This window comes from Hylobates moloch, unplaced genomic scaffold (genome assembly GCF_009828535.3).
Source record: "Hylobates moloch isolate HMO894 unplaced genomic scaffold, HMol_V3 SCAFFOLD_5, whole genome shotgun sequence".
Lineage (NCBI taxonomy): Eukaryota > Metazoa > Chordata > Mammalia > Primates > Hylobatidae > Hylobates > Hylobates moloch.
The window spans coordinates 118,533,430-118,557,222 of NW_026652280.1; the positions used below are offsets into that span (position 1 = coordinate 118,533,430).

At 45.3% G+C, this 23,793-nt stretch overlaps 2 protein-coding genes across 3 annotated transcripts in view; one reads left to right on the plus strand and one right to left on the minus strand.

The window, feature by feature from the left end:
- Positions 1 to 2,448: 2,448 nt before the first annotated feature.
- TMEM167B (transmembrane protein 167B) lies at positions 2,449 to 9,936 on the minus strand. Of its 2 annotated transcripts, none has more exons than XM_032155159.2 (3): positions 9,460 to 9,936; positions 6,945 to 7,076; positions 2,449 to 5,243 (listed from the first exon to the last, which is right to left on the minus strand). In XM_032155159.2, exons 1-3 carry the CDS (start codon positions 9,467 to 9,469, stop codon positions 5,161 to 5,163), a joined length of 225 nt encoding a protein of 74 aa, XP_032011050.1. In that variant the 5' UTR covers positions 9,470 to 9,936; the 3' UTR covers positions 2,449 to 5,160. The 2 variants fall into 2 exon arrangements, with proteins under 2 accessions (XP_032011050.1, XP_032011051.1); XM_032155160.2 differs by having other exon boundaries at positions 6,884 to 7,076.
- TAF13 (TATA-box binding protein associated factor 13) overlaps positions 9,773 to 23,793 on the plus strand; it is a 29,138-nt gene continuing 15,117 nt past the window's right edge. Inside the window, exons 1-2 of the mRNA XM_058439514.1 lie at positions 9,773 to 9,797; positions 17,294 to 17,421. The gene's annotated coding sequence lies outside the window, so the exon portion shown is untranslated. The remainder of the gene's footprint in view (positions 9,798 to 17,293; positions 17,422 to 23,793) is intronic.

Below are 23,793 nucleotides of genomic sequence, written 5' to 3' on the forward strand. Positions count from 1 at the left end.
AATTCTCCTGCCTCAGCCTCCCAAGTAGCTGGGATTACAGGCATGTGCCACCACGCCCGGCTAATTTTGTATTTTTAGTAGAGTTAGGGTTTCTCCATGTTGGTCAGGCTGGTCTGGAACCCCCGACCTCAGGTGATCCGCCTGCCTCGGCCTCCCAAAGTGCTGGGATTATAGGCATGAGCCACCGCGCCCAGCCCTTAAGTTTTTAAATATGATTCAACTTCAGGATATTCATAGGTGAGTGACTTCTTTTCCAAGAACACAGCAATCTCCGGTCATTAATTACCCTGGGGAGCATCAGCTTCCCCAGTAGCCCCTTCTCCCTAGGGAGAAGGCAAACATCATTTCACCAAAGGGAAAGGTGAGGAATAGAGTACATATGTATGCATGTATGTATGTATGTATCTACGTATGTATGTATTTACTTACTTATTTGAGACAGGGTCTTGCTCTGTCGCCCATGCTGGAGTGCAGTGGTACAATCACGACTCACTGCAGCCTCAACCTCCTGGGCTCAATTGATCCTCCCACCTAAGCCTCCCAAGTTGCTGGGACCACAGGTAACACCTGGCTACTTTTTCTTTTTTTTTTTTTTTTTTGAGACGGAGTCTCGCTCTGTGACCCAGGCTGGAGTGCAGTGGCGCAATCTCGGCTCACAGCAAGCTCCGCCTCCCAGGTTCACGCCATTCTCCTGCCTCAGCCTCTCCAAGTAGCTGGGACTACAGGCGCCCACCACCACGCCCGGCTAATTTTTTTTTTTTTTTGTATTTTTAGTAGAGACGGGGTTTCACCGTGGTCTCGATCTCCTGACCTCGTGATCCGCCCGCCTCAGCCTCCCAAAGTGCTGGGATTACAAGCGTGAGCCACCGCGCCCAGCCTCACCTGGCTACTTTTTAAAAAAAAATTTTGTAGACAGAGGTCTCACTACGTTGCCCAGTCTGGTCTTGAACTCCTGGGCTCAAGCGATCCTCTTGCCTTGGCTTCCCAAAGTGCTGGGATTACAGACTTAAGCCCCTGCCCACAGCCAAGAATATTGTATTTAAATCTAAGTATTAGGAAGTAAGGATATCTATGAAATGGGTAAAGATAGGAAGGCATATTCCTGTCCCCACTTAAGAGAGCCCTAAGTCTGCCCAGAACTTAATGCTGTGGCATCCAAATTTTTGAGCCTTCATTTATGGTCATATTTATTAAAACATACGTTGACTTCCAAGTTCCAGAATGAGTAGAGTGTAAAATAGCAGTGGTTATATAAGCAGAATTAGCTCCTCTCACATTAGAAAGCATAATTTTAATGGCTCGATTCCTTCTTTTTCCTTTTTCAATGAAATGGGTGTGAGGGGGTAGAAATCAGAAGAATTTTGGAGTACTAGAAAATGATTTAAGTTCTAATTTGTACTTATGCCAGTTTCACCAGGCACTTGAAATAAACAAATAAGGGGGAAAAGTACCCATTGTATGTGCCAGAATCCCACTGGCTCAAGGATTTTTTTTTTTTTTTTTGAGACGGAGTCTCGCTCTGTCACCTAGGCTGGAGTACAGTGACACATTCTTTTTTTGTATTTTTAGTAGAGACAGAGTTTCACCATGTTGGCCGGACTGGTCTCGAACACCTAACCTCAAGTGATCTACCCACTTCGGCCTCCCAAAGTGCTGGGATTAAAGACCTGAACCACCGCACCCAGCCTGGTTGATTTCCTAGGTGTCTGGCTGGTTAACTTGTTAACTTCATTTGAATGCAGATGTTTATGACTGTTCAGAGCAGATGATACTTGTATTTTAATAGCAATAGTAGGTGAAATGTATTGGGGGTGCTATCTACCTTATTTCATACACCTCAATACTTATTCATTCACATATATATGAATATCTTATTCGTATATATATGAAAACTTACTACATGCATTTATATTTAGTTACATATATCTCAGCATATCATATATACATATATATATAGCTACTTACAGATATCTCTAGGTATATCTATCTCAGCTGCCCTAAAGGAGAAAGCTAGGCCATCATAGATTTTTTGACGGAGTCTTGCTCTGTCACCCAGGCTGGAGTGCAGTGGCATGATATCTGCTCACTGCAAGCTCGGCCTCCCGGGTTCACGCTATTCTCCTGCCTCAGGCCCCGCCACTACGCCCGGCTAATTTTTTGTATTTTTAGTAGAGACGGGGTTTCACCACGTTAGCCAGGATGGTCTTGATCTCCTGACCTTGTGATCCACCCGCCTTGGCCTCCCAAAGTGCTGGGATTACAGGCGTGAGCCACCGCGCCCGGCCCATAGATTCTTAACTATATAATACATTCAATGCTCTCACAATGGGATAACAGGAATGATGGTATTCACTAATGTGAACTAAAAAGGTAGGCTATGAGCTAAACCCAGGGGGGTATTGAACAAACTTCAATAAATTCAGCATGTGACAAATAAATTGACAAAGATTGTAGGGAAAAAAAGGTTTATTTTCAAGGATTTGTGCAGACAATGGTGAATAAAAAATTGTATTTCAACTACAAAAAGGAGCTGATTTCATTCCACCCTGGCCTACAGGGTTTATGGTGATGCCAGTTTGAATCTGAGGCAATACTGCTATCCCCATTCCTCCGCCTGTAAAAGATTCCCCCAGAGGAATAACATCCTATAACTTTTAGTCAAAAATATGTAAGACACGTCAAACAAAGTAATGAGTTAAACAAGTTTCTGCTTATCTGCTTAGGGAAAGTCAAGAAATGAAACAATGTAAATTACCTTTACCTTGTGCACTTTTTGGTACATTCTGGTATGAAAACATCTCAAAATGTAACAACAAAAGAGTTTAGGTCAAGACGACCCACCCAGGAGGCTGTAAAAACTGGTTTGAACTAGAACTGTGGAATGGAACTAGTTTAAAATATGAAGAAGCTCTAAACAACAAGCTTAGAGACATCTGCCCTATTAGAAAACAAAAATCATTAAAGCTACAAAATAACAAGTGCAAACATGCTGAACCTGTTTCCAGGGAGTGACATTCCCTTCAGCCAACAGGTCCCAAACTCACACCCACAAGGTGTAACTCTCTTTCCTATTCCACTAGATTTCCTTTCTCTCATCTCAAAGGTCCTCAGAAATGACAATGGAAAACATATGAATTGTTGAAATTTACCCTGTGGACCAATTCCTGAAGAGATAACAGCCACAACTCTGAGATGATTAGACATGTAGTGTTTACTTGCTGATTTTCTGTATTTCTAGAAACCCTCAAAGCATTAAACTGCCTATTTCAAAATCTAAACTTCCTAGCAGCTTTTATTATTTGGAGTAAGCAGACAGAAGACAATTTACTGCCACACAGGAATCAACCACAGCTAACTTGTCCACCACTAAGTTTTACGGTAATGGACAATTCAACTGGAAGACCCATGTCTATGCTTGCTTACAATAATTTAATTTTAGACCTACTCTTTTTTTTTAATAGAGAAGTTCTAGACATCCAACAGCTGATCCTTCCGTAGATGTAAGGAGGGAATGGAGAAGTCTTCCTGCCAAATGCTGAGCCATCTAAAATGGTCTGCTCAGGAGTTACTAACTCCATGGCAAAGTACTTCAGTATCAATTGCAAAGCTCTATTTTCTTCTACTTCAGGAAACAACCTCATTTGATTTGTGGATCCTATGAACTGTCCGAACACACTGATGAGTATCAGCAACTTCTCTCATTTGAATTTCTCATGTCCTTAAAGTAAACAGAATTTCCAGAGACAACTAAAGAGCAATGCAATAAGAAGAAAATTAAAAGTTGGCTAAGAAAAATAAGTAATCGGCCGGGCGCGGTGGCTCACGCTTGTAATCCCAGCACTTTGGGAGGCCGAGGCGGGCGGATCACGAGGTCAGGAGATCGAGACCACGGTGAAACCCTGTCTCTACTAAAAATATAAAAAAATCAGCCGGGCGTGGTGGCGGGCGCCTGTAGTCCCAGCTACTCGGAGAGGCTGAGGCAGGAGAATGGCGTGAACCCGGGAGGCGGAGCTTGCAGTGAGCCGAGATCGCGCCACTGCACTCCAGCCTGGGCGGCAGAGCGAGACTCCGCCTCAAAAAAAAAAAAAAAAAAAAAAAGACAAGTAATCAACTAAAAATTGCCATAACACTCAGACTTAAACAGAAAATGTTTGTTGTCTTTTATAACATGACAAAACTTCAATCTAACATCACAAGTTCTTATACTAGATGAATTTACTAGTACATGAATCAATATACTAGATTTCTTTCTTCTACCCCAACTGCAAATATACTGAACAATTATTTCTTCAATAGTTTCTTTTTCCCCTAGTCGTGGCATTTAAAACTGAGTAACAGTATTTAGCACTAAATTTAGAAAATATAAAAAGGTTTTATGAAATAGCAACAGTTGATTCATTTTTCATATACCATCTGATCAAGTGAAGTCTCCATTTGAGGATACTGGTGAACAGAAAAATTTTTTCTTGTCTAAGCCACTGCTTTCTGGTCTCATCACACAGATAATTCTCAAATTTTATGTAGGCCCAGATTTTCTTGGCAAAACTCTCAAGATACCAGCACATAACACAGCTACTTCATCTGTTCTCTTTCTGCAATGAGCGCTATGCTTCTCTTTTATGTTCCCAGATGGGTACGTGAAAGATAAATTTCTAAAGCCAAAGAATTTCTTGGCATTTCATAACTGTTTCCCACCCAGCATCCCCTCCCCAATTTGCCAGATCCAAATCAAAGAGTGAAAAGAAGTCTTGAAAATTCTCTCTCTTCAAAAGAGGTCTGAACACAGCCTAGTTCCTTCCCTAATGAGCCTCAGTTTGAAAAGATCCTGATGAGGAGCTGAAGAACAAAACAGGATGACAGGTTTTTATGAAGGAGGTATGTAATCTTATCACCGAGGGGTGTAATTTATCTGGACATTATATGCACTCTGCCAAGGACTGATTTACACACAGATCAAAGGAAGCTGGCTTTCTGTAGTTCCCCTGAAGCATAATGTTCATGATCATGAGTTTTCCCCACATATAGCAGGGGCAGACGCTGTGGTGTCATCCTGGGGACTGATGATTTCAGCTGAACTCTCCTACATTGGGTTCAGGTCTCCAACAGGTTCTTCATCCCCATTCCCTTGGTTGGCAGTTGAAGACTTGGGTACTTTGGAATTCATTTTATAAACAGGACGTAAAAGGCCATTACAACACAAGCAATTGCCACAGCAGCATGCAGCCTGGTTCCAATCACAGCGGCTAGCAGGCAAAAGAGAGAAGAAATCACACACTGCCCTTCACAGAAGTCCTCACTTTCAAGGTGATATTTTGAAGTCTCTAGTCACAGACAGACATATCAATGCTCTCAAGGACCTGGGATGTTTTTATTTTATTTTTTGAGGCAGTTTCACTCTGTCGCCCAGGCTGGAGTGCAGTGGCATGATCTCAGCTCACTGCAACCTCTGCCGCCCGGGTTCAAGCAACTCTCCTGCCTCAGCCTCTTGAGTAGCTGAGATTACAGGCGCCTGCCACCATGCCCAGCTAATTTTTGTATTTTTTTTTTTTTTTTTTTTTGAGACAGAATCTCGCTCTGTCGCCCAGGCTGGAGTGCAGTGGCGCGATCTCAGCTCACTGCAAGCTCCGCTTCCTGAGTTCACGCCATTCTCCTGCCTCAGCCTCTCCGAGTAGCTGGGACTACAGGCGCCCGCCACCACGCCCGGCTAATTTTTTTTTTTTTTTGTATTTTTAGTAGAGACGGGGTTTCACCGTGGTCTTGATCTCCTGACCTCGTGATCCGCCCGCCTCGGCCTCCCAAAGTGCTGGGATTACAAGCGTGAGCCACCGCACCGGGCCAATTTTTGTATTTTTAGTAGAGATGGGGTTTCACCATCTTGGCCAGGCTGGTCTTGAGCTCTTGACCTCAGGTGATCCACCCGCCTTGGCCTCCTAAAGTGCTGGAATTACAGGCGTGAGCCACCGTGCCCGGTTCCCTGGCTAATTTTTGTATTTTTAGTAGAGACAGGGTTTCACCATGTTGGCCAGGCTGGTCTCGAACTCCTGACCTTGGGCGATCTGCCCTCCTCGGCCTCCCAAAATGTTGGGATTACAGGCATGAGCCACCGCGCCCAGCCTCTGGGATGTTTCTAAATGCTATCCTTATGCTTTAGGGTCTAGGTAAATATACTGCTTGTTTATATTTTGTCCTTTTTCAAAAAAAAATTTAGGTAGATAGGATCCCAAATGAATGTGCCTCAAATAAAAAGTAAAAAAAGCATCTGAGTTAATTAAATCAAACCTTAAAATAGACTCCAATGTACCATTTACAGAAAATCAAGAAAAATTTTCCGTAGAAAAATCTTTTTCCCACTGAAGGGAGGAATTCTACCCCAGCCTAAAATGATTTGATGTGTATACTTTTACTCCACGGAGAATACAAAAATCATCTGGATGCTAAAATAGACAATTATGTTTTTAAATAAAGTTTTTTTTTTTGAGACAGGGTCTCACCCTGTCACCTGGGCTGGAGTGCAGTGGCTCCACCATGGCTCACTGCAGCCTCAACCTCCTAGGCTCAAGCAATCCTCCCACCTCGGTCTCCTGAGTAGCTAGGACTACAGGCACGTGCCACCATACCTGGCTAATTTTTGAATATTTTGTAGAAATGGGGTCTCACTGTGTTGCCCAGGCTGATCTACAACTCCTGGACACAAGCAATCCTCCTGCCTTGGCCCCCCAAGTGCTGGGATTATAGGCATGAGCCACCACACCCAGCAAATTTTAACTTATACCTCTTCCCTCAACTTTGGAGAACGATTAATTTTCCAGACTCTCAGACCCAATCTGAGGGATTTTTTTCAAAAATGAAACCAAATACAATCCCAGCTCACTGTACTCCCTACTTTGTAGCTCCACACTGTCCAGAGATGGCAGTCTCTTCTCCCTGTCCAGACATGGCCTCACCTTTGTAAAACACACCCCAAACACCCTTCTTCTCTGATAGCAGCCAGGTTTTGAGACGAGGTACTTTCTTGAAGTAGGCACAGGTGCAAACAAAGAGCAAACCAAACACCAGAATCCCATCCAAGGAGTACACTGTTAAATAAAGAAGAAAAGAAAACCTTAGGTACTGATCTAGCGTGGGACCTGTGATCCCGCCTGAGAACTCTAAGGAAGATAGTGTGTGACATAATAACAAAATAATAACCCCAACAGGCAGTACCAACACTTGACAAGAGGGAGCCAGGATCCTAGGACTAACAAGATTATTTCACTGTTCCCAAAAATTGCTTGTAGGAGGAAGGAGGATAGATTGAGCCCAGGAGTTCGAGACTGCAATGAACTACGATTGTGCCACTGCACTGTAGCCTGAGCAACAGAGTGAGACCCCAACTCAAAAAAAAAATTTTTTTTTTTACATCCCTTTTACTAAAATGTCACTGGTCCTTCCCCTCACCTTTCAAGAAGTAGAAATCCTGGGCAGAAATTAGCATCCCAGGAATGACTAGTGTTGGCAATAGATTGAGACATATGAATCCTTAGAGACTCAGCACAGAGAATTTAACATGTTCTTGTTATAAATCACTCATATGATAAAGGAGAGCTAGATATATAGCCAAATCTGTCAGATGTGCAACTGTTGGTGAAGAATATGTTAAGGCAAAAAGTAAAGCTTAATGAAAATTGCAAGAGTAAGAATCCACATGACTACAATTTTCCTATCATTACTTACACTTTATGCATGATACTCTAACAAAGCGAATTTCTGCCAGAATAATAACAGATTTTTCTAAAACAAAGAAAAAGTATCTAAGGCTTCAACATTTAAAGCTTTAACTTCTTAGCTCTGTTTCTTAAATACATAAACCAAGCTTATTTCTTCTTTTTTTCAATTTTTTTTATTAATTTTTGCACACAAAAACAATAAACATTTTCTAAAAATACATACAAACAAAAAGATGCGTATCAAACATATTAGGAAGGTTGCACATGGGAAGACGGGGAATAGAAATGGGGAGTGGGAATTAAAATAAATGAGAGAGGGACTTTATATGGATCAGTGATAATAACTCAATCCTCTATTTGACGAAGAAGGAGAAGGAAGAGAAAGAAAAAGAAAGTGGGATAAAGGATCAGAAAGGGAGGAAAATAGAAAAAATTAGAGTATGACTCCAGGGTAGACCTGTTTTGTTGTCACTGAGTTGGTTGGTTGGTTTGTCTGTTGTATTTTTCATGTTTCCCAAGCTTATTTCTTGTACAGGTAAGCACAATGAATCACCTAATTGCAAAAAACAAGAAGATACTGGACCACAAAATGGGGGAAGAATGACTAAAATTTATTCAGCAATTACCGTGTCAAACTGCTGTCTTACTTCCTGGTTCAGATTCTGTCTTCCTCTGGGTAAATTCCCTTTTCTTACTATGCCTAGTATCCTGAGACCTCTGACTTCCCAGGAAGCTCCAAATGAATATTATATATAACCAGTGTCTGCCAGTTCTAGATCACACTATCTACCTCTCTTCCTCCAGTAAAACTGTCTCACAGCTACGGTGTCACTAAGAAAAGGTCCAGTAAATTAATACATACGCTAAGGTTTTCTGAGGAACTATACCTTTACGTGCTACCCCTTTTCTCTCATAAGTTTCTGCAGACAATGCCAAAATTCACAAGGAGGTTAAATTCGAGTCTTCAGTGCCAGGTCTATGGACAAAGTACTTTTGAGAAATGCTTTCCGGAGACCCTCAAATCATCGTAATGCCTAAAAGGCTTTCTCTTCTCCTTTCCTGTAAGGTTGACACTAAAAATCATGAAGGCCCTCCTTCCTGTCCTCCTCTGGAATTCAGAATTCATAAAGTGTTTGAAGAGGCCTGGAAAATTAGGTCAGATAAACTGCCTCATCATCTAGAAGAGGCAGTGTCTAAATCCACCCCTTGCAACACTAGTCAGGGTCTCCACGTGGGATCACCCCGCCAGGACTTTAAAATCAGAAATTCTTCCGGCATTTTTCCATAACAAGAAGCTTTTGTGGGGTCTACATTCACCAGCACCCCCAAAAGTGTGGGACTTGATATTCTAGGTGATTTATTGGCCCTCTCAACAAAACTACGGTCCGAAAGTATGAGAACGTAGGGGACTGGCAGGAGGAGCCTCTCTCTTCCCTGGGTCTAAATAGCAGTAGTACCTCTGGGACTGACCTCTCCAAGGGCCGGAAAGAACTAAGAAAAAGAAAAGGGAAAGCAAAGCATAGAGATAGATAACTCGAGGTGTGAGCATAAGAGGTACTCGGGGTCCTAGATGAATATGGGAATGGGGAACCCATGGAGGAGTATAGGGGTACAGAAGTTAGGGGCGTCGAGAGGCCAAGGGGGGCCGGGCTGGGAGGGGGCGGGAAGAACGGCCACGTCAGTCCCGGCCCCGCCCGCCACGTTTTCCCTTCGTCCTTCACTCCCACCCTCCGCTCAGGGCATCGGTTCTCACCGTTCGTCATGGCGGCTGGCCCTGGACCTGGGCAGGGGGTCCGGGTTCAGTGGTGATAGCGGCGGAGGTGGGGGAACCCGGCGCCCGCTTGACACTTCCCGATCCGGGCTGAGGCGACTGGAAGAAGCCGTAGTACGCAGGAGCAAGGGCCGAGAGGCGAGCGCCGAACGCTATCAGGAGTGGCTAGCCGATTGTCGAGCTCGGGAAACTGCGTGTTTACGTAGGATAAGAAGAACGCTCTCCCGGAGGCTTCGTACTTGGCCGTGGTAACTAAGTCTTTTCTGCGTGCCCCTGGGGGTGTAGGGCTGGGGCTGGCCCTCGTCGGTGTGTTTGAAAAGGTAAAGGCTTGTAGTTTTGTAGTTTATTTTACGCCGTGGCGGCTGTTGTGTGTAAGCAGCAGCCCACCTATAAGGTTTTCATCGTCCTGGGCTTCCATTTGAGAGAACTCCAGCACCGCGCGTGAAGAAGCCGCACCTGCGGCCTCCGTGACTGCCCTTGAGCGGCTCTTCCTTACTCCGGATGGAAATCAAGTCAGACTGTGTCTGAACGTTCCAAATGAAACGAGGAACCTTATAACAAAAACAAGTCGCGGCCGGGCGCGGTCGCTCACGCCTGTAATCCCAGCACTTTGGGAGGCCGAGCCAGGCGGATCACCTGAGGTCGGAGTTCGAGACCAGCCTGACCAACAAGGAGAAACCCCGTCTCTACTAAAAATACAAAATTAGCCGGGCGCGGTGGCTCATGCCTGTAATCTCAGCACTTTAGGAGGCCGAGGCAGGCGGATCCACCTGAGATCGTAGTTCGAGACCAGCCTGACCAACATGGAGAAACCCCTTCTCTACTACAAATACAACATTAGCCAGGCATGGTGGCTCATGCCTATAATGTAATCCCAGCTACTCGGGAGGCTGAGGCAGGAGAATCGCTTGAACCTGGGAGGCGGAGGTTGCGGTGAGCCAAGATCGCGCCATTGCACTCCAGCCTGGGCAACAAGAGCGGAAACTCCGTCTCAAAAAAAAAAAAAAACAACAACAACAACAAAAAAAACAAGTCGCATATTTCAGATCTTAAAGTACCACGTCGGAAAACATTCAAATGGTTGCCCGTTTGCTTGTATGAATTTTTCTTTTCCTTAAACTATCAGGAGAATCTCGATTCTCCTGCATTTAATTAATGCTGGGATCACTTCAGCCACTTTAACCAGAAATGGGCGATATCTAGATACCGCTCCCCTGAGGACACTTTGACAACGTGACAAAAGACGTTGCCAGTCTAATGATGGGAGTGGGGTGGAGGAGACAAAAGTACAGATTCAGATTTGCATACTGAAAGCCTTAATTGCACACACCTCGGCCCGCTTTATTAGAGTTCGGGCGGAAGTGCGACACCGAGTCCTCCAAGGCTAACTGGAGGGTTAAATTACAAGGTTACTAGGGCCGGGCGCGGTGGCTCACGCTTGTAATCCCAGCACTTTGGGAGGCCGAGGCGGGTGAATCACGAGGTCAGGAGATCGAGACCACGGTGAAACCCCGTCTCTACTAAAAATACAAAAAAATTAGCCAGGCGTGGTGGCGGGCGCCTGTAGTCCCAGCTACTCGGAGAGGCTGAGGCAGGAGAATGGCGTGAACCCGGGAGGCGGAGCTTGCAGTGAGCCGAGATTGTGCCACTGCACTCCAGCCTGGGGGACAGAGCCAGACTCTGTCTCAAAAAAAAAAAAAAAAAATTACAAGGTTACTAATCCGCCCTGTTTGTCAAGGGCCTAAAGGGACTCTGCCCCTTTCTGCTGCAGTGCCATCTGCTGGCTGCAGCCTGCTTGGTTACCCAGAGGGAAAACTGCCAAAGCATCCTCTGGAAGCTGGCCTGGAAAGGCAAGCCAAAGTCTAGTGCAGGACAGACGCCTTAAGAAAATATACATACATGCAGAAAGAAAAAAAAAAAAAGACGGCATGCATACGGGACAAAACCTAGGACAAGGCCAGGCAGCCACTCAGATTATATATATGTTTGCACATTCACACACAGACAAATTCCCCTGCCTAAAAGAACTGTTCAGGACCACTCAAAAACAAAACACAACAAAAGCTCTATTGTTTAGGCCTTCAAACCCTTCATCAACCATTGTCTAAAACAGCAGCAGCTGGCCGGGCGCAGCTCACGCCTGTAATCCCAGCACTTTGGGAGGCCGAGGCAGGCAGATTACCTGAGGTCAGGAATTCAAGACCACCCTGACCACATGGTGAAACCCCGTCTCTACTAAAAAAAAAAAAATAGAGAAACTAGCCTGGCATGGTGGCGTGCGCCTGTAATCCCAGCTACTCGGAAGGCAGAGGCAGGAGAATAGCTTGAACCCGGGAGGCGGAGGTTGCAGTGAGCTGAGATAGCACCACTGCACTCCAGGCTGGGCGACAGAGCGAGACTCCATTTCAAATAATAATAATAATAATAACTGCCCCTCTTTGGCCAGGCGTGGTTGCTCACGCCTATAATTCCAGCACTTTGGGAGGCCGAGGTGGGCGGATCACCTGAGGTCGGGAGTTCAAGACCAGCCTGACCAACATGGAGAAACCCCGTCTCTACTAAAAATACAAAAGTAGCTGGGCATGGTGGCACATGCCTGTAATCCCAGCTACTTGGGAGGCTGAGGCAGGAGAATCGCTTGAACTGGGAAGGCAGAGGTTGCGGTGAGCTGAGATCCTGCCAGAGCACTCTAGCCTGGGCAACAGAGTGAAACTCTGTCTCAAAAAAAAAACAAAGAAAAGAAAAAAAAATGCCCCTCTTTTAATCCTACAGCCATCACCGTAGTAATTTTGCTATATCAATATTCTTTAAGTATCAATTATGTCCTCACAACAATGAAAACTTACATTTTTATAACATTTTGACATTTTCAAAGCAAACACACCTTGTTATATGATCTTATTTAACCCTCACAACTGCCTGATTACCCCTGTTTTAGAAATAAACAGAGGTTTAGGGTAAGGACTGCAAAGTATTACAATGGCACAATAATTCCCGCCTTCTGAAATAAGGACTAGAAAATTTTCCCCCATACCACACTGGTGTTTCCTTTGACAGCAACCACTGCCTACTGAATAAGGCCTAAGTCCTTAGCCTGCTATTCAAGGCCTTCCAATAGTATTTTCCACTGTTCCCTATATGGGCTTTAAACTTTGTCTGTAAAGACTATGTTCTTCAGTTACAGTCTTTGCTTTCTCATTTTTGCTCATGCCACTCACTTTTTAGAGATAATTTTTTCTCCCCATTTTTTTTAACTAGATGAAAACCTCTCCAATTTTTGTCATACTCTGAAAGACAAGTCTTTCCTCTTTTGTCATTCTCAGAGGTTAGAATAAAAGTTAATCAGCCGGCCGCGGGGGCTCACGCTGTAATCCCAACACTTTGGGAGGCCGAGGTAGGAGGATCACCTGAGGTCGGGAGTTTGAGACCAGCCTGGCCAGCATAGTGAAACCCTGTGTCTACTAAAAATTCAAAAAAAATTAGCCAGGAATGGTGGCAGATGCCTGTAATCCCAGCTACTCAGGAAGCTGAGGTGAAAGAATCACTTGAACCCGGGAGACAGATACTGCAGTGAGCCAAGATTGTGCCATTGCACTCCAGCCTGGGCAACAGAGCAGGACCCCACCTCAAAAAAAAAAAAAAAAAAAGTTAAGCCTGGGTGCAATGGCTCACGCCTGTAATCCCAGCACTTTGGGAGGCCAAGGTGGGTGGATCACCTGAGGTCAGGAGTTCAAGACCAGCCTGGCCAACACGGTGAAACCTCGTCTAAAAACACAAAACTAAAAACACAAAAATTAGCCGGGCGTGGAGGCGTGCGCCTCCAATCCCAGCTACTCAGGTGCCTGAGGCAGGAGAATCGCTTCAGACTGGGAGGTGAAGGTTGCAGTGAGCCAAGATTGCGCCACTGTACTCCAGCCTGGACAACAGAGTGGGACTCCTTCTCAAAAAATAAAAAAATAAAAATAAATAAATAAAATTTAAAAGTTGAGCATGGTGGTTCACACCTGTAATCCCAGCACTTTGGGAGACCGAGACGGGTGGATCACTTGGGGTCAGGAGTTGGAGACCAGCCTGGCAATATGGTGAAACCCTGTCTCTACTAAAAATACAACAATTAGCTGGGCTTAGTGGTGTGTGTCTGTAATCCCAGCTACTCAGGATGCTGAGGCAGGATTATCACTTGAACCGGGGAGGCAGAGGTTGCATTAAGCCGAGATCATGCCACTGCACTCCAGCCTGGGAGACAGAGCAAGACTATGTCTCATAAAACAGAAAAAAAAATTTAAGGATGAAATCAAAAGCTGAAAAACCAGGAGAAGTGATGAACTGGCAAATTACAATTTTTTTTTTTTTTTTTGAGACAAAGTCTCACTCTGTTGCCCAAGCTGGAGTGCAGTGGTGCAATCACGGCTCACTGCAACCTCCGCTTCCTGGGTTCAAGCAATTCTCCTGCCTCTCCTCCCGAGTAGCTGGAACTACAGGCACGCGCCATTGTGCCCGGCTAAGTTTTGTATTTTTAGTAGAGATGGGGTTTCAGTATGTTGGCCAGGCTGGTCTTGAACTCCTGACCTCGTGATCCGCCCACCTCGGCCTTCCAAAGTGCTGGGATTACAGGCGTGAGCCACCACACCCGGTGGCAAATTCCAATTTTTATTTTATTTTATTTTACTTTTGAGACGGCGTCTCCCTCTGTCGCCCAGGCTGGAGTACAGTGGCGCCATCTTGGCCCACTGCAAGCTCCGCCTCCCGGGTTCACGCCATTCTCCTGCCTCAGCCTCCGAAGTAGCTGGGACTACAGGCGCCCACCACCACGTCCGGCTAATTTTTTGTGTTTTTAGTAGAGACGGGGTTTCACCGTGTTAGCCAGGATGGTCTTGATCTCCTGACTTCGTGATCCACCTGCCTCGGCCTCCCAAAGTGCTGGGATTACAGGCGTGAGTCACCGTGCCCGGCCTCAAATTACGATTTTTAAAGGGCAGTGATAATGCACACAGTATCTTATGATTAAACAGTTTTAACTCCACTCAAAATTTACTTTTCTCTTTCTTCATTTTCCACGTCTGTCTCTATTCTTCCTACTTTTTTTCTCCCACTCTTAAATTTATTTCTTCTTTCTCCCTCCACCATACTTTTTCTTTTTCATATTGTATAAGATATTTTACATTTTTTTAATTGAATAGAGTGAATCTCACCAGACTACTTCAAAATCAGTTGTATCAAGACTTTTATATTCTAAAAACAAAAAGTTGGCCAGGTGCAGTGGCTCATGCCTGTAATCCCAGCACTTTGGGAGGCCGAGGCGGGTGGATCACAATGTCAAGAGATTGAGATCATCCTGGCCAACCTGGTGAAACACCGTCTCTACTAAAAATACAAAAATTAACTGGGCATGGTGGCATGCACCTGTAGTCCCAGCTACTTGGGAGGCTGAGGCAGGAGAATCGCTTGAACGCAGGAGGAGGAGGTTGCAGTGAGCTGAGATCGCGCCACTGCACTCCAGCCTGGTGACAGAGTGAGACCCTGTCTCAAAAAAAAAAAAAAAAAGTTCAGTTTTCTGTGAAATTGAGTTAGCTCCTTTCTAAGGTTGTTGGAGGATTAAGTGAATTACTATTTACAACAATATCTGACATGAGTAAGTATTCCATAAATGATAGCTATTATTGTTGTTGTCCATTTTGAGGGAAGAGAGAGACCCTCTCATATTGTTTTATACTCAGAAACGAAAGAGAAGCGAAACTAAAGGCAGGTAGCCCAGCGCCGAGGAACTAGACCTGAAACCAGGCCTGGGCCTGCCTGACCTAAGCCTGGTAGTTAAAATTCGACCAGTGACCTAGCAACTGATGTTATCTATAGATTCCAGACATTGTATGGAAAGACATTGTGAAATCTTCAGTTCTGTTCTGTTTCGCTCTGACCACCGGTGCTTGCAGCCCCTGTCACGTACTCCCTAGCTTGCTCAATCAATCATGACCCTCTCACGTGGACCCCCTTAGAGTTGTGAGCCCTTAAAAGCACAGAAGTTGAGCACCTGAAGAGCTCGGCTCTTGAGACAGGAGGCTTGCCGATGCTCCCGGCCGAATAAACCCCTTCCTTCTTTAACTCGGTGTCTGAGGAGTTTTGTCTGAGGCTCCTCCTGCTACAATTTGTTTAAAAAGTATCTGTGGTTGGCCTGGTGGCTCACGCCTGTAGCCCCAGCACTTTGGGCGCTGAGGTGGGCGGATCCCTTGAGCTCAAGAGTTCAAGACTGGCCTGCACAATATAGTGAAAGCCTGCCTCTACAAAAAATAAAAAAAATTAGCCAGGCATGGTGATGCACGCCTGTGGTCCCAGCTACACGGGAGGCTGAGGTAGTAGAATCACCTGAGTCCTGGAAGTGGAAGTTGCAGTGAGTCATGATTGTACTGCTGCACTCCAGCCTGGATGACACAGCGAGACCCTGTCTCAAAAAAAAAAAAAGTACTTGTCAGTGTCTACTACTGTGTGCTAAGCACTTTGCTCGATTTTGCAGAAATGGGGCATAAATAAGTCCCTGCCCTCAGAGAAGAAAATATGTTGGGTAAGAGAGATGAATAAACACATTTTAATAGAACATGAGCATTGTGTAAAGACAGTATCTTTGATTTTCACAACTGTTTTACAGATTTTTTTTTTTTAATGAAATCTTGAGACTTAAAGAAGGGACGTGGGTGAGATAACATAGCCTATTAGGATCCATACCCAGGTCTAAGTTCAAAGCTCCCTTTCCCTTGTTATCACACTGCCTCAAATTACAGTGCTTTCCACTGATATTGATCTTTGATTATTTTGTTACAATCATTAATGTTCCTGTCACCCTGGAAAGTCTCACAGCCTCACTGCCACCCAGTGCAGTCATGTCTCACATCAGGCCAAAGCCTGGGTGACCAGCTCTTGCAGCCCAACTGCAAAGAATAAATAGAGCCTACTGGCCTAGGGACTCTCAATTCAGACAGTCCTTCCTCAATTCATTTCAGTGTTCACTGAAGAACTGGTAGTTGTTGCCAAACGCCTGTCAGTCAAGAACAGTGGCCTGTTTGTTAGGGTTGTTGCAGTTATTGTGGTGAACACTAATCAGTCATGGGGACCATGACTGTGGCATTCTGGTTTAACCAAAGAGCAAGTTCAGCCTCAAAGGCACAGCTTGCAACAATAGCTTCATTTGAATTACAACATATTTGAAAAGGGATGTCAAATAGGCATTAATTTATGCTACAAACATTTGTTCTAGGACTTCTAAATCTAAGGAATGTGCTATCCTTTGGGAACTCAAAGATGAATGAGAAATAGACTCTGTTCTTAAAAAGTTTAAGATTTAGTAGAAAAAGATATGCTGTGTTTATAAATAACCAAAAAATACAGCAGAAAGTGAGAAGTATCCAAGGAAAATGAAAACTAAGTGCTGGGGGAGGGGTAGAAATGGGAAACTGCCTTCAGCTGGAGCATTCAGGGAAGGCTTTATTGAGGAGCAGACATTTTAGCTGGGCCTGAAAAGCATATAGCATTTCAATAAGCAGAAATAAAGAGCATTCTAGTGGGGAGGGAATTGAGCCATCAAAGGCCTGGAGAGGGAAAGTGCAAGGTAAGATTGGAGCACAGTAAAGCCTCCCCTTCCTCCTTCAATGGCTAACTCACATTCATCCCTTAAGTCCCAACTCAGACCTCACTTGCTCAAGGGAGACTTCTCGGACCTTCAGTCTCCTTCCCCGATCATGTTTCCAAAGCATACAATATCTGTTTAACTTATGTCCCACTGCTATATTGTAATGTTCATTTGTTTTGTTTGTCATTTTATCCACAGTCCCATAGCTAGTGCTGAACATTTTGCAAGTGCTTCATGAATATTTATTGCATGAATAATTGAACGTGGCCTTGTGGAACTGGAATGTAGAGCTCATGAAGGAGAACAGCAGAAGATAATGGTGAAAGGTAGGCCCTTAAATAAAAATAACTGCCGGGCACAGTGGCCCATGCCTGTACTCTCAGCACTTTGAGAGGCCAAGGCGGGCGGATCACCTGAGGTCGGGAGTTGGAGACCAGTCTGACCGACATGGAGAAACCCCGTCTCTACTAAAAATACAAAATTAGCCAGGCGTGGTGGCGCATACCTGTAATCCCAGCTACTTGGGAGGCTGAGGCAGGAGAATCGCTTGAACCCAGGAGGCAGAGGTTGCGGTGAACCAAGATTGCACCATTGCACTCCAGCCTGGGCAACAAGAGCGAAACTCCGTCTCAAAAAATAAAAAAATAAAATAATAAAAACAATGATATTTATGGAATATTTACTACATGACGGGTACTACTCAAAACACTTTATGGTTATTAACACATCTAAACCTCATAATAACCTTATATGGTTAGTAACTATTATTATCCCCCTGTCATAGATGAGGAAATGGGTGTACCAGCAGGTCAAGTAAGTTGTCTCAAGGTAACATAGCTGATAAATAGTACACCTAGGATTTCAGACTCAACCTATTTGATCTCAGAGTCTGCATATTTAACCATGGAGTATAGGCAGTGTGGTTAAGTCTGCGTTAAGATTATTGCGGAAATTCTGAAAGCCATTTTAAAAGTGACATTACCTCACTAAGCCCAAATTAGGGAGAAGCACTGTAGACGTCTACACCCTGGGATGGAGGGGTGAAAGTGGAGGTAGGGGTGGGACTGCAAAGCTTCTGCCTTGATTTGGAGTCTGAGTGGTGCTACCTGCCTGCCCATATCCCATCACTAATCCCTCTCAAACCCACCATCCAGCTCCTGCTTTCCTCATTTCTGATAATCCCACCCCTGCCATTCCTTCCAAATTACTCTCATACAGCTCCATTTCTTCCTTCTATCGATTACCTCTCTGCTGATTCCATTCTTTTGTGAACAAATCTCTTTTGTCATTACCTTTTTCATTAAAAGCTCATTCCATTTTTTTGCTGTAATGAAAAACAGGATTTTCTGAGCAGTTAGCTAAATGGCTGGGATAAGTTCACAGCTTCATTCATTCAGTAATCATTTATTCAAAGTCCACATTCCTAGATCCTAATGCCCTCTTTTTTCTTTCTTTCTTTTTTTTTTTGAGACGGAGTCTCGCTCTTGTCAGGCTGGAGTGCAGTGGTGTGATCTCGGCTCACTGCAACCTCTGCCTCCCAGGTTCAAGCGATTCTCCTACCTCAGCTTCCCAAGTAGCTGGGACTACAGGTGCGTGCCACCACGCCCAGCTAATTTTTGCATTTTTAGTAGAGATGAGGTTTCACCATGTTAGCCAGGATGGTCTCAATCTCTTGACCTCTTGATCTGCCTGCCTCGGCCTCCCAAAGTGCTGGGATTACAGGAGTGAGCCACCGCTCCCGGACTTTACTGCCCTCCTAAGGCTACTTTCCTCTTTGCTTTCCTACCTTCAATATCCAACTATATACTCATTCTTTAACCTTTTATAATCTGGCTTCCATCTTCACCAACACCCTCAAACTTTGTTCTCCAGATCATTCCCGTACCTCCTAATTGTCAAATCCAAGGCCTTTTCTTAAATCTTCAATCTTGTAATCTCTGGCACTGAGCACTCCATACCACCTGCTTTTTTTTGTTGGTTTTGTTTTGTTTTGAGACGGTCTTGCTCTGTTACCCAGGCTGGAGTGCAGTGGCATGATCTTGGCTCACTGAAACCTCCGCCTCCCGGGTTCAAGCTGTTCTTCTCCCTTAGCCTCCCGAGCAACTGGGACTACAGGTGCTCGCTGTCAGGCCCCTGAGTCCAAGCCAAGCCATCGCATCCCCTGTGACTTGCACATATACATCCAGATGGCCTGAAGTAACTGAAGATCCACGAAAGAAGTAAAAATAGCCTTAACTGATGACATTCCACCATTGCGATTTGTTCCTGCCCCACCCTAACTGATCAATGTACTTTGTAATCTCTCCCACCGTTAAGAAGGTACTTTGTAATCTTCCCCACCCTTAAGAAGGTACTTTGTAATCTCCCCCACCCTTAAGAAGGTTCTTTGTAATTCTCCCTACCCTTGAGAATGTACTTTGAGAGATCCACCCCCTGCCCCCGAAAACATTGCTCCTAACTCCACCGCCTATCCCAAAACCTGTAAGAACTAATGATAATCCACCACCCTTTGCTGACTCTCTTTTCGGACTCAGCCCGCCTGCACCCAGGTGATTAAAAGCTTTATCGCTCACACAAAGCCTGTTTGGTGGTCTCTTCACACAGACGCGCATGAAACTCGCCACCACACCTGGCTAATTTTTTTATTTTATGTTTTATATTTTTATTTTTTTTGTATTTTTAGTAGAGACCGGTTTTCATCATGTTGGCCAGGCTGGTCTGAGACTCCTGACCTCAAGTGATCAGCCCAAACCTGCTTCTTTTTGAAACTTTTTCTTTTTGGGTTTTCAGTTCTTCTCCTCCCTCTCCTCCTCTTTGTCCTACTTGTATCTTTTCCTACCTCTTTGACTATTCCTTCTGTCACTCTTCTCCTTGATGTACTGTTTCTAAGGCTGTGCCCTTTGCCTCTATTCTCTCAGCCTTTGTTTCTGTGCAATCTCTAGACTATCACTTTGTGATGGTATCTTCCATGTCATTTTCTCTAGTACTAATTTTTCTTTCTTTCTTTCTTTCTTTTTTTTTTTTTTTTGTAGTTTAGTAGAGACAGGGTTTCACCATGTTGCCCAGGCTGGTCTCCAACTCCTGAGCTCAGGGAGTCCTCCCACCTCGGCCTCCCAAAGTGCTAAGATTACAGGCCTGAGCCACCACACCCGGCTTCTAGTACTAATTTTTCTGTGGATTTCCGGGCCTGTAATTCCTGGCCTGGATTTCCATCAGTTTTAGGACATCTCCAGACTCTCAAACACAGACTAAACTCACTTCCTTCCACTTCCAACTTCTTTCCCCTTTTTCTTTCCTATTTATATTAATAGCATTCCATTCTTCTGTCAATACCTTTCACATTCGTTGTCACAAAGTCCTGTAAATTGTCTCTTAAAGTTTGTGTTAAATCAGTTCCTTCTTCCTCTTTGCCTTAATTCAGATTATAATCATCTCTCATCCTAGTTTCCCCACAAAAGTGATCTTTTTAAAAACTGTAAAGTCATGTGACACATCTGTTTAAAGCGCGGTGGCTCACGCTTGTAATCCCAGCACTTTGGGAGGCCGAGGCGGGCGGATCACGAGGTCAGGAGATCGAGACCACGGTGAAACCCCGTCTCTACTAAAAATACAAATAAATTAGCCGGGCGTGGTGGCGGGCGCCTGTAGTCCCAGCTACTCGGAGAGGCTGAGGCAGGAGAATGGCGTGAACCCGGGAGGCGGAGCTTGCAGTGAGCCGAGATTGCGCCACTGCACTCCAGCCTGGGTGACAGAGCAAGACTCTGTCTCAAAAAAAAAAAAAAAAAAAAGACTTCTCAAGAACTCTGTAGTTTGAAGTTCAGTCTCTGAAGTGAACATTTAAGGCCTTTCACATGCAAATTCCAGCCTCATTTCCTGCATCCCCACCCAACAAACTTGGCTCTGGCAACCCACAGAAAACATCTTGTAGAAGCGCACCGTGACTTTTCACTCTGTGTTTTCCTTCTGCTCTGCTTATCACACTGCAATTTTTTTTTTTTTTTTTTTTTTTTTTTTTTTTTTTGAGACGGAGGCTCTCTCTGTTGCCCAGGCTGGAATGCAGTGGCATAATCTCGGCTCACTGCAAGCTCCGCCTCCCGGGTTCATGCCATTCTCCTGCCTCAGCCTCCCAAGTAGCTGAGACTACAGGTGCCCGCCACCATGCCCAGCTAATTTTTTGTATTTTTTTTAGTAGAGACAGGGTTTCACCGTGTTAGCCAAGATGGTCTCGATCTCCTGATCTCATAATCTGCCCGCCTTGGCCTCCCAAAGTGCAGGGATTATAGGCGTGAGCCACCTCGCCCAGACTGACACTGCAATTTTTTTTCCCCACTTTGTATTTTGGATCTCAGGTTCACAGGATTGAATTATTCACATGCCGCAGCTCATGGCATACTATTACAATTGGCCCTTCCAAAGTCCTTCACTTTTTATTTATCAATTTATTCCTTTTATCCTTATTCCCATTTCTCCTACACTGCAACTTTCTAATGTGTTTAATGTCTATGCTTTTTTATATTTTCCTGTAAAATAAGTAGTATTTTTAATTTCTATAAATGGTATTATGTTATAGATTTTATTGTTTCTTACTTTTTTAACTTAGCACTGTTTTCAAGTTCTGTCCATGTTGCTAAATCTATTGCTTCTGATTGCTGCATTGTACTCCCTGCTGTGCATCCAGCATATTTTACCTATCTACTCCCCTGATAACAAACACTATGAATGTTTTATGCCTGACCTCCTGGACACTGGATCACTACCTAAAAGCAGTTCTCAAACCTATCAGGCTCAACAATCTCCCTTAAATATTAATAACAAATACAGTGTCTCCATTATTGTGCAATGAAATTCAAAAATAATATAATTTACTGTGGTAGGTGGCCTCTCAGAAAGCCCCCAGTGATCTCCCCGGCAATATTCTTGCCCTTATGTAATCTCCTCTCCTTGAATTTGGGCTGTATTTTTTTTTTTTTTTTTTTTTTCTGAGACGGAGTCTTGCTTTGTCGGCCAGGCTGGAGTGCAGTGGTGCCATCTCAGCTCACTGCAACCTCCGCCTCCCCGGTTCAAGCAATTCTCCTGTCTCAGCCTCCTGAGTAGCTAGGATTACAGGTGTGCATCACCACACCTGGCTAATTTTTGTATTTTTAGTAGAGATGGGGTTTCACCATGTTGGCCAGGCTGGTCTCAAACTCCTGACCTCCTGATCCACCCACCTCGGCCTCCCAAAGTGCTGGGATTACAGGCGTGAGCCACTGCGCCCGGCCCTAGCTGCACTTTTTTACTCACTTCTAGTGAATACAACAGGGCAGAAATTATAGGATGTCACTTCCAAAATTAGGTAACAAAAAACCTGTGATTTCTGTATTTTGGGTTCTCCCACTTGTGTCCTCTGGAGGAAGGCAACTGACACATTGTGAGCTGCCCTATGGAGTGGATTACATGGCAAGGAACTGAGGGAGGCCTCTGGGCAATATCCATTAAAGAACTGAGGCCCTCAGGCCGGGCGCGGTGGCTCACGCCTGTAATCCCAGCACTATGGGAGGCTGAGGCGGGTGGATCACGAGGTCAGGAGATCGAGACCACGGTGAAACCCCGTCGCTACTAAAAATACAAAAAAAAAAATTAGCCGGGCGCAGTGGTGGGCGCCTGTAGTCCCAGCTACTCGGGAGGCTGAGGCAGGAGAATGGCATGAACCCAGGAGGCGGAGCTTGCAGTGAGCCGAGATCGCGCCACTGCACTCCAGCCTGGGCAACAGAGCAAGACTCCGTCTTAAAAAAAAAAAAAAAAAAAAAAAGAACTGAGGCCCTCTGCCCGGCCACCCATCGTCTGGGATGTGAGGAGCGCCTCTGCCCGGCCGCCCTGTCGGGGAAGTGAGGAGCCCCTCTGCCCGGCCGCCACCCCATCTGGGAAGTGAGGAGCGTCTCTGCCCGGCCGCCCAGTCTGGGAAGTGAGGAGCTCCTCTGCCCGGCCGCCCCGTCTGGGAAGTGAGGAGCTCCTCTGCCCGGCCGCCCCGTCTGGGAAGTGAGGAGCGCCTCTGCCCGGCCGCCCCGTCTGGGAAGTGAGGAGCGCCTCTGCCCAGCCGCCACCCCGTCTAGGAAGTGAGGAGCATCTCTGCCCACCCGCCCCGTCTGGGAAGTGAGGAGCGCCTCTGCCTGGCCGCCACCCCGTCTAGGAAGTGAGGAGCGTCTCTGCCCGCCCGCCCCGTCTGGGAAGTGAGGAGCACCTCTGCCTGACCGCCCCGTCTGGGATGTGGGGAGCGCCTCTGCCCGGCCGCCCCGGCTGGGAGGTCTACCACAGAGGCCAGAAGCAATGTGGGGGCTGGACGTGGTGGCTCACGCCTGCAGTCCCAGTACTCTGGGAGGCCGAGGCGGGTTGATCACTTGAGGCTAGAAGTTCGAGACCAGCCTGGCCAACATGGCGAAGCATATGAAAAACACAACTGACAAACCAACCAACCAACCAAGCGACAACAAAACAGGTCTACCCTGGAGTCGTACTCTTATTTTTTCTATTTTCCTCCCTTTCTGATCCTTTATCCCACTTTCTTTTTCTTCCTCTTCCTTCTCCTTCTTCTTTGTCAAATAGAGGATTGAGTTATTATCATTGATCCATACAAAGTCCCTCTCTCATTTATTTTCTTTAATTCCCACCCCCCATTTCTATTCCCCGTCTTCCCATGTGCAACCTTCCTAATATGTTTG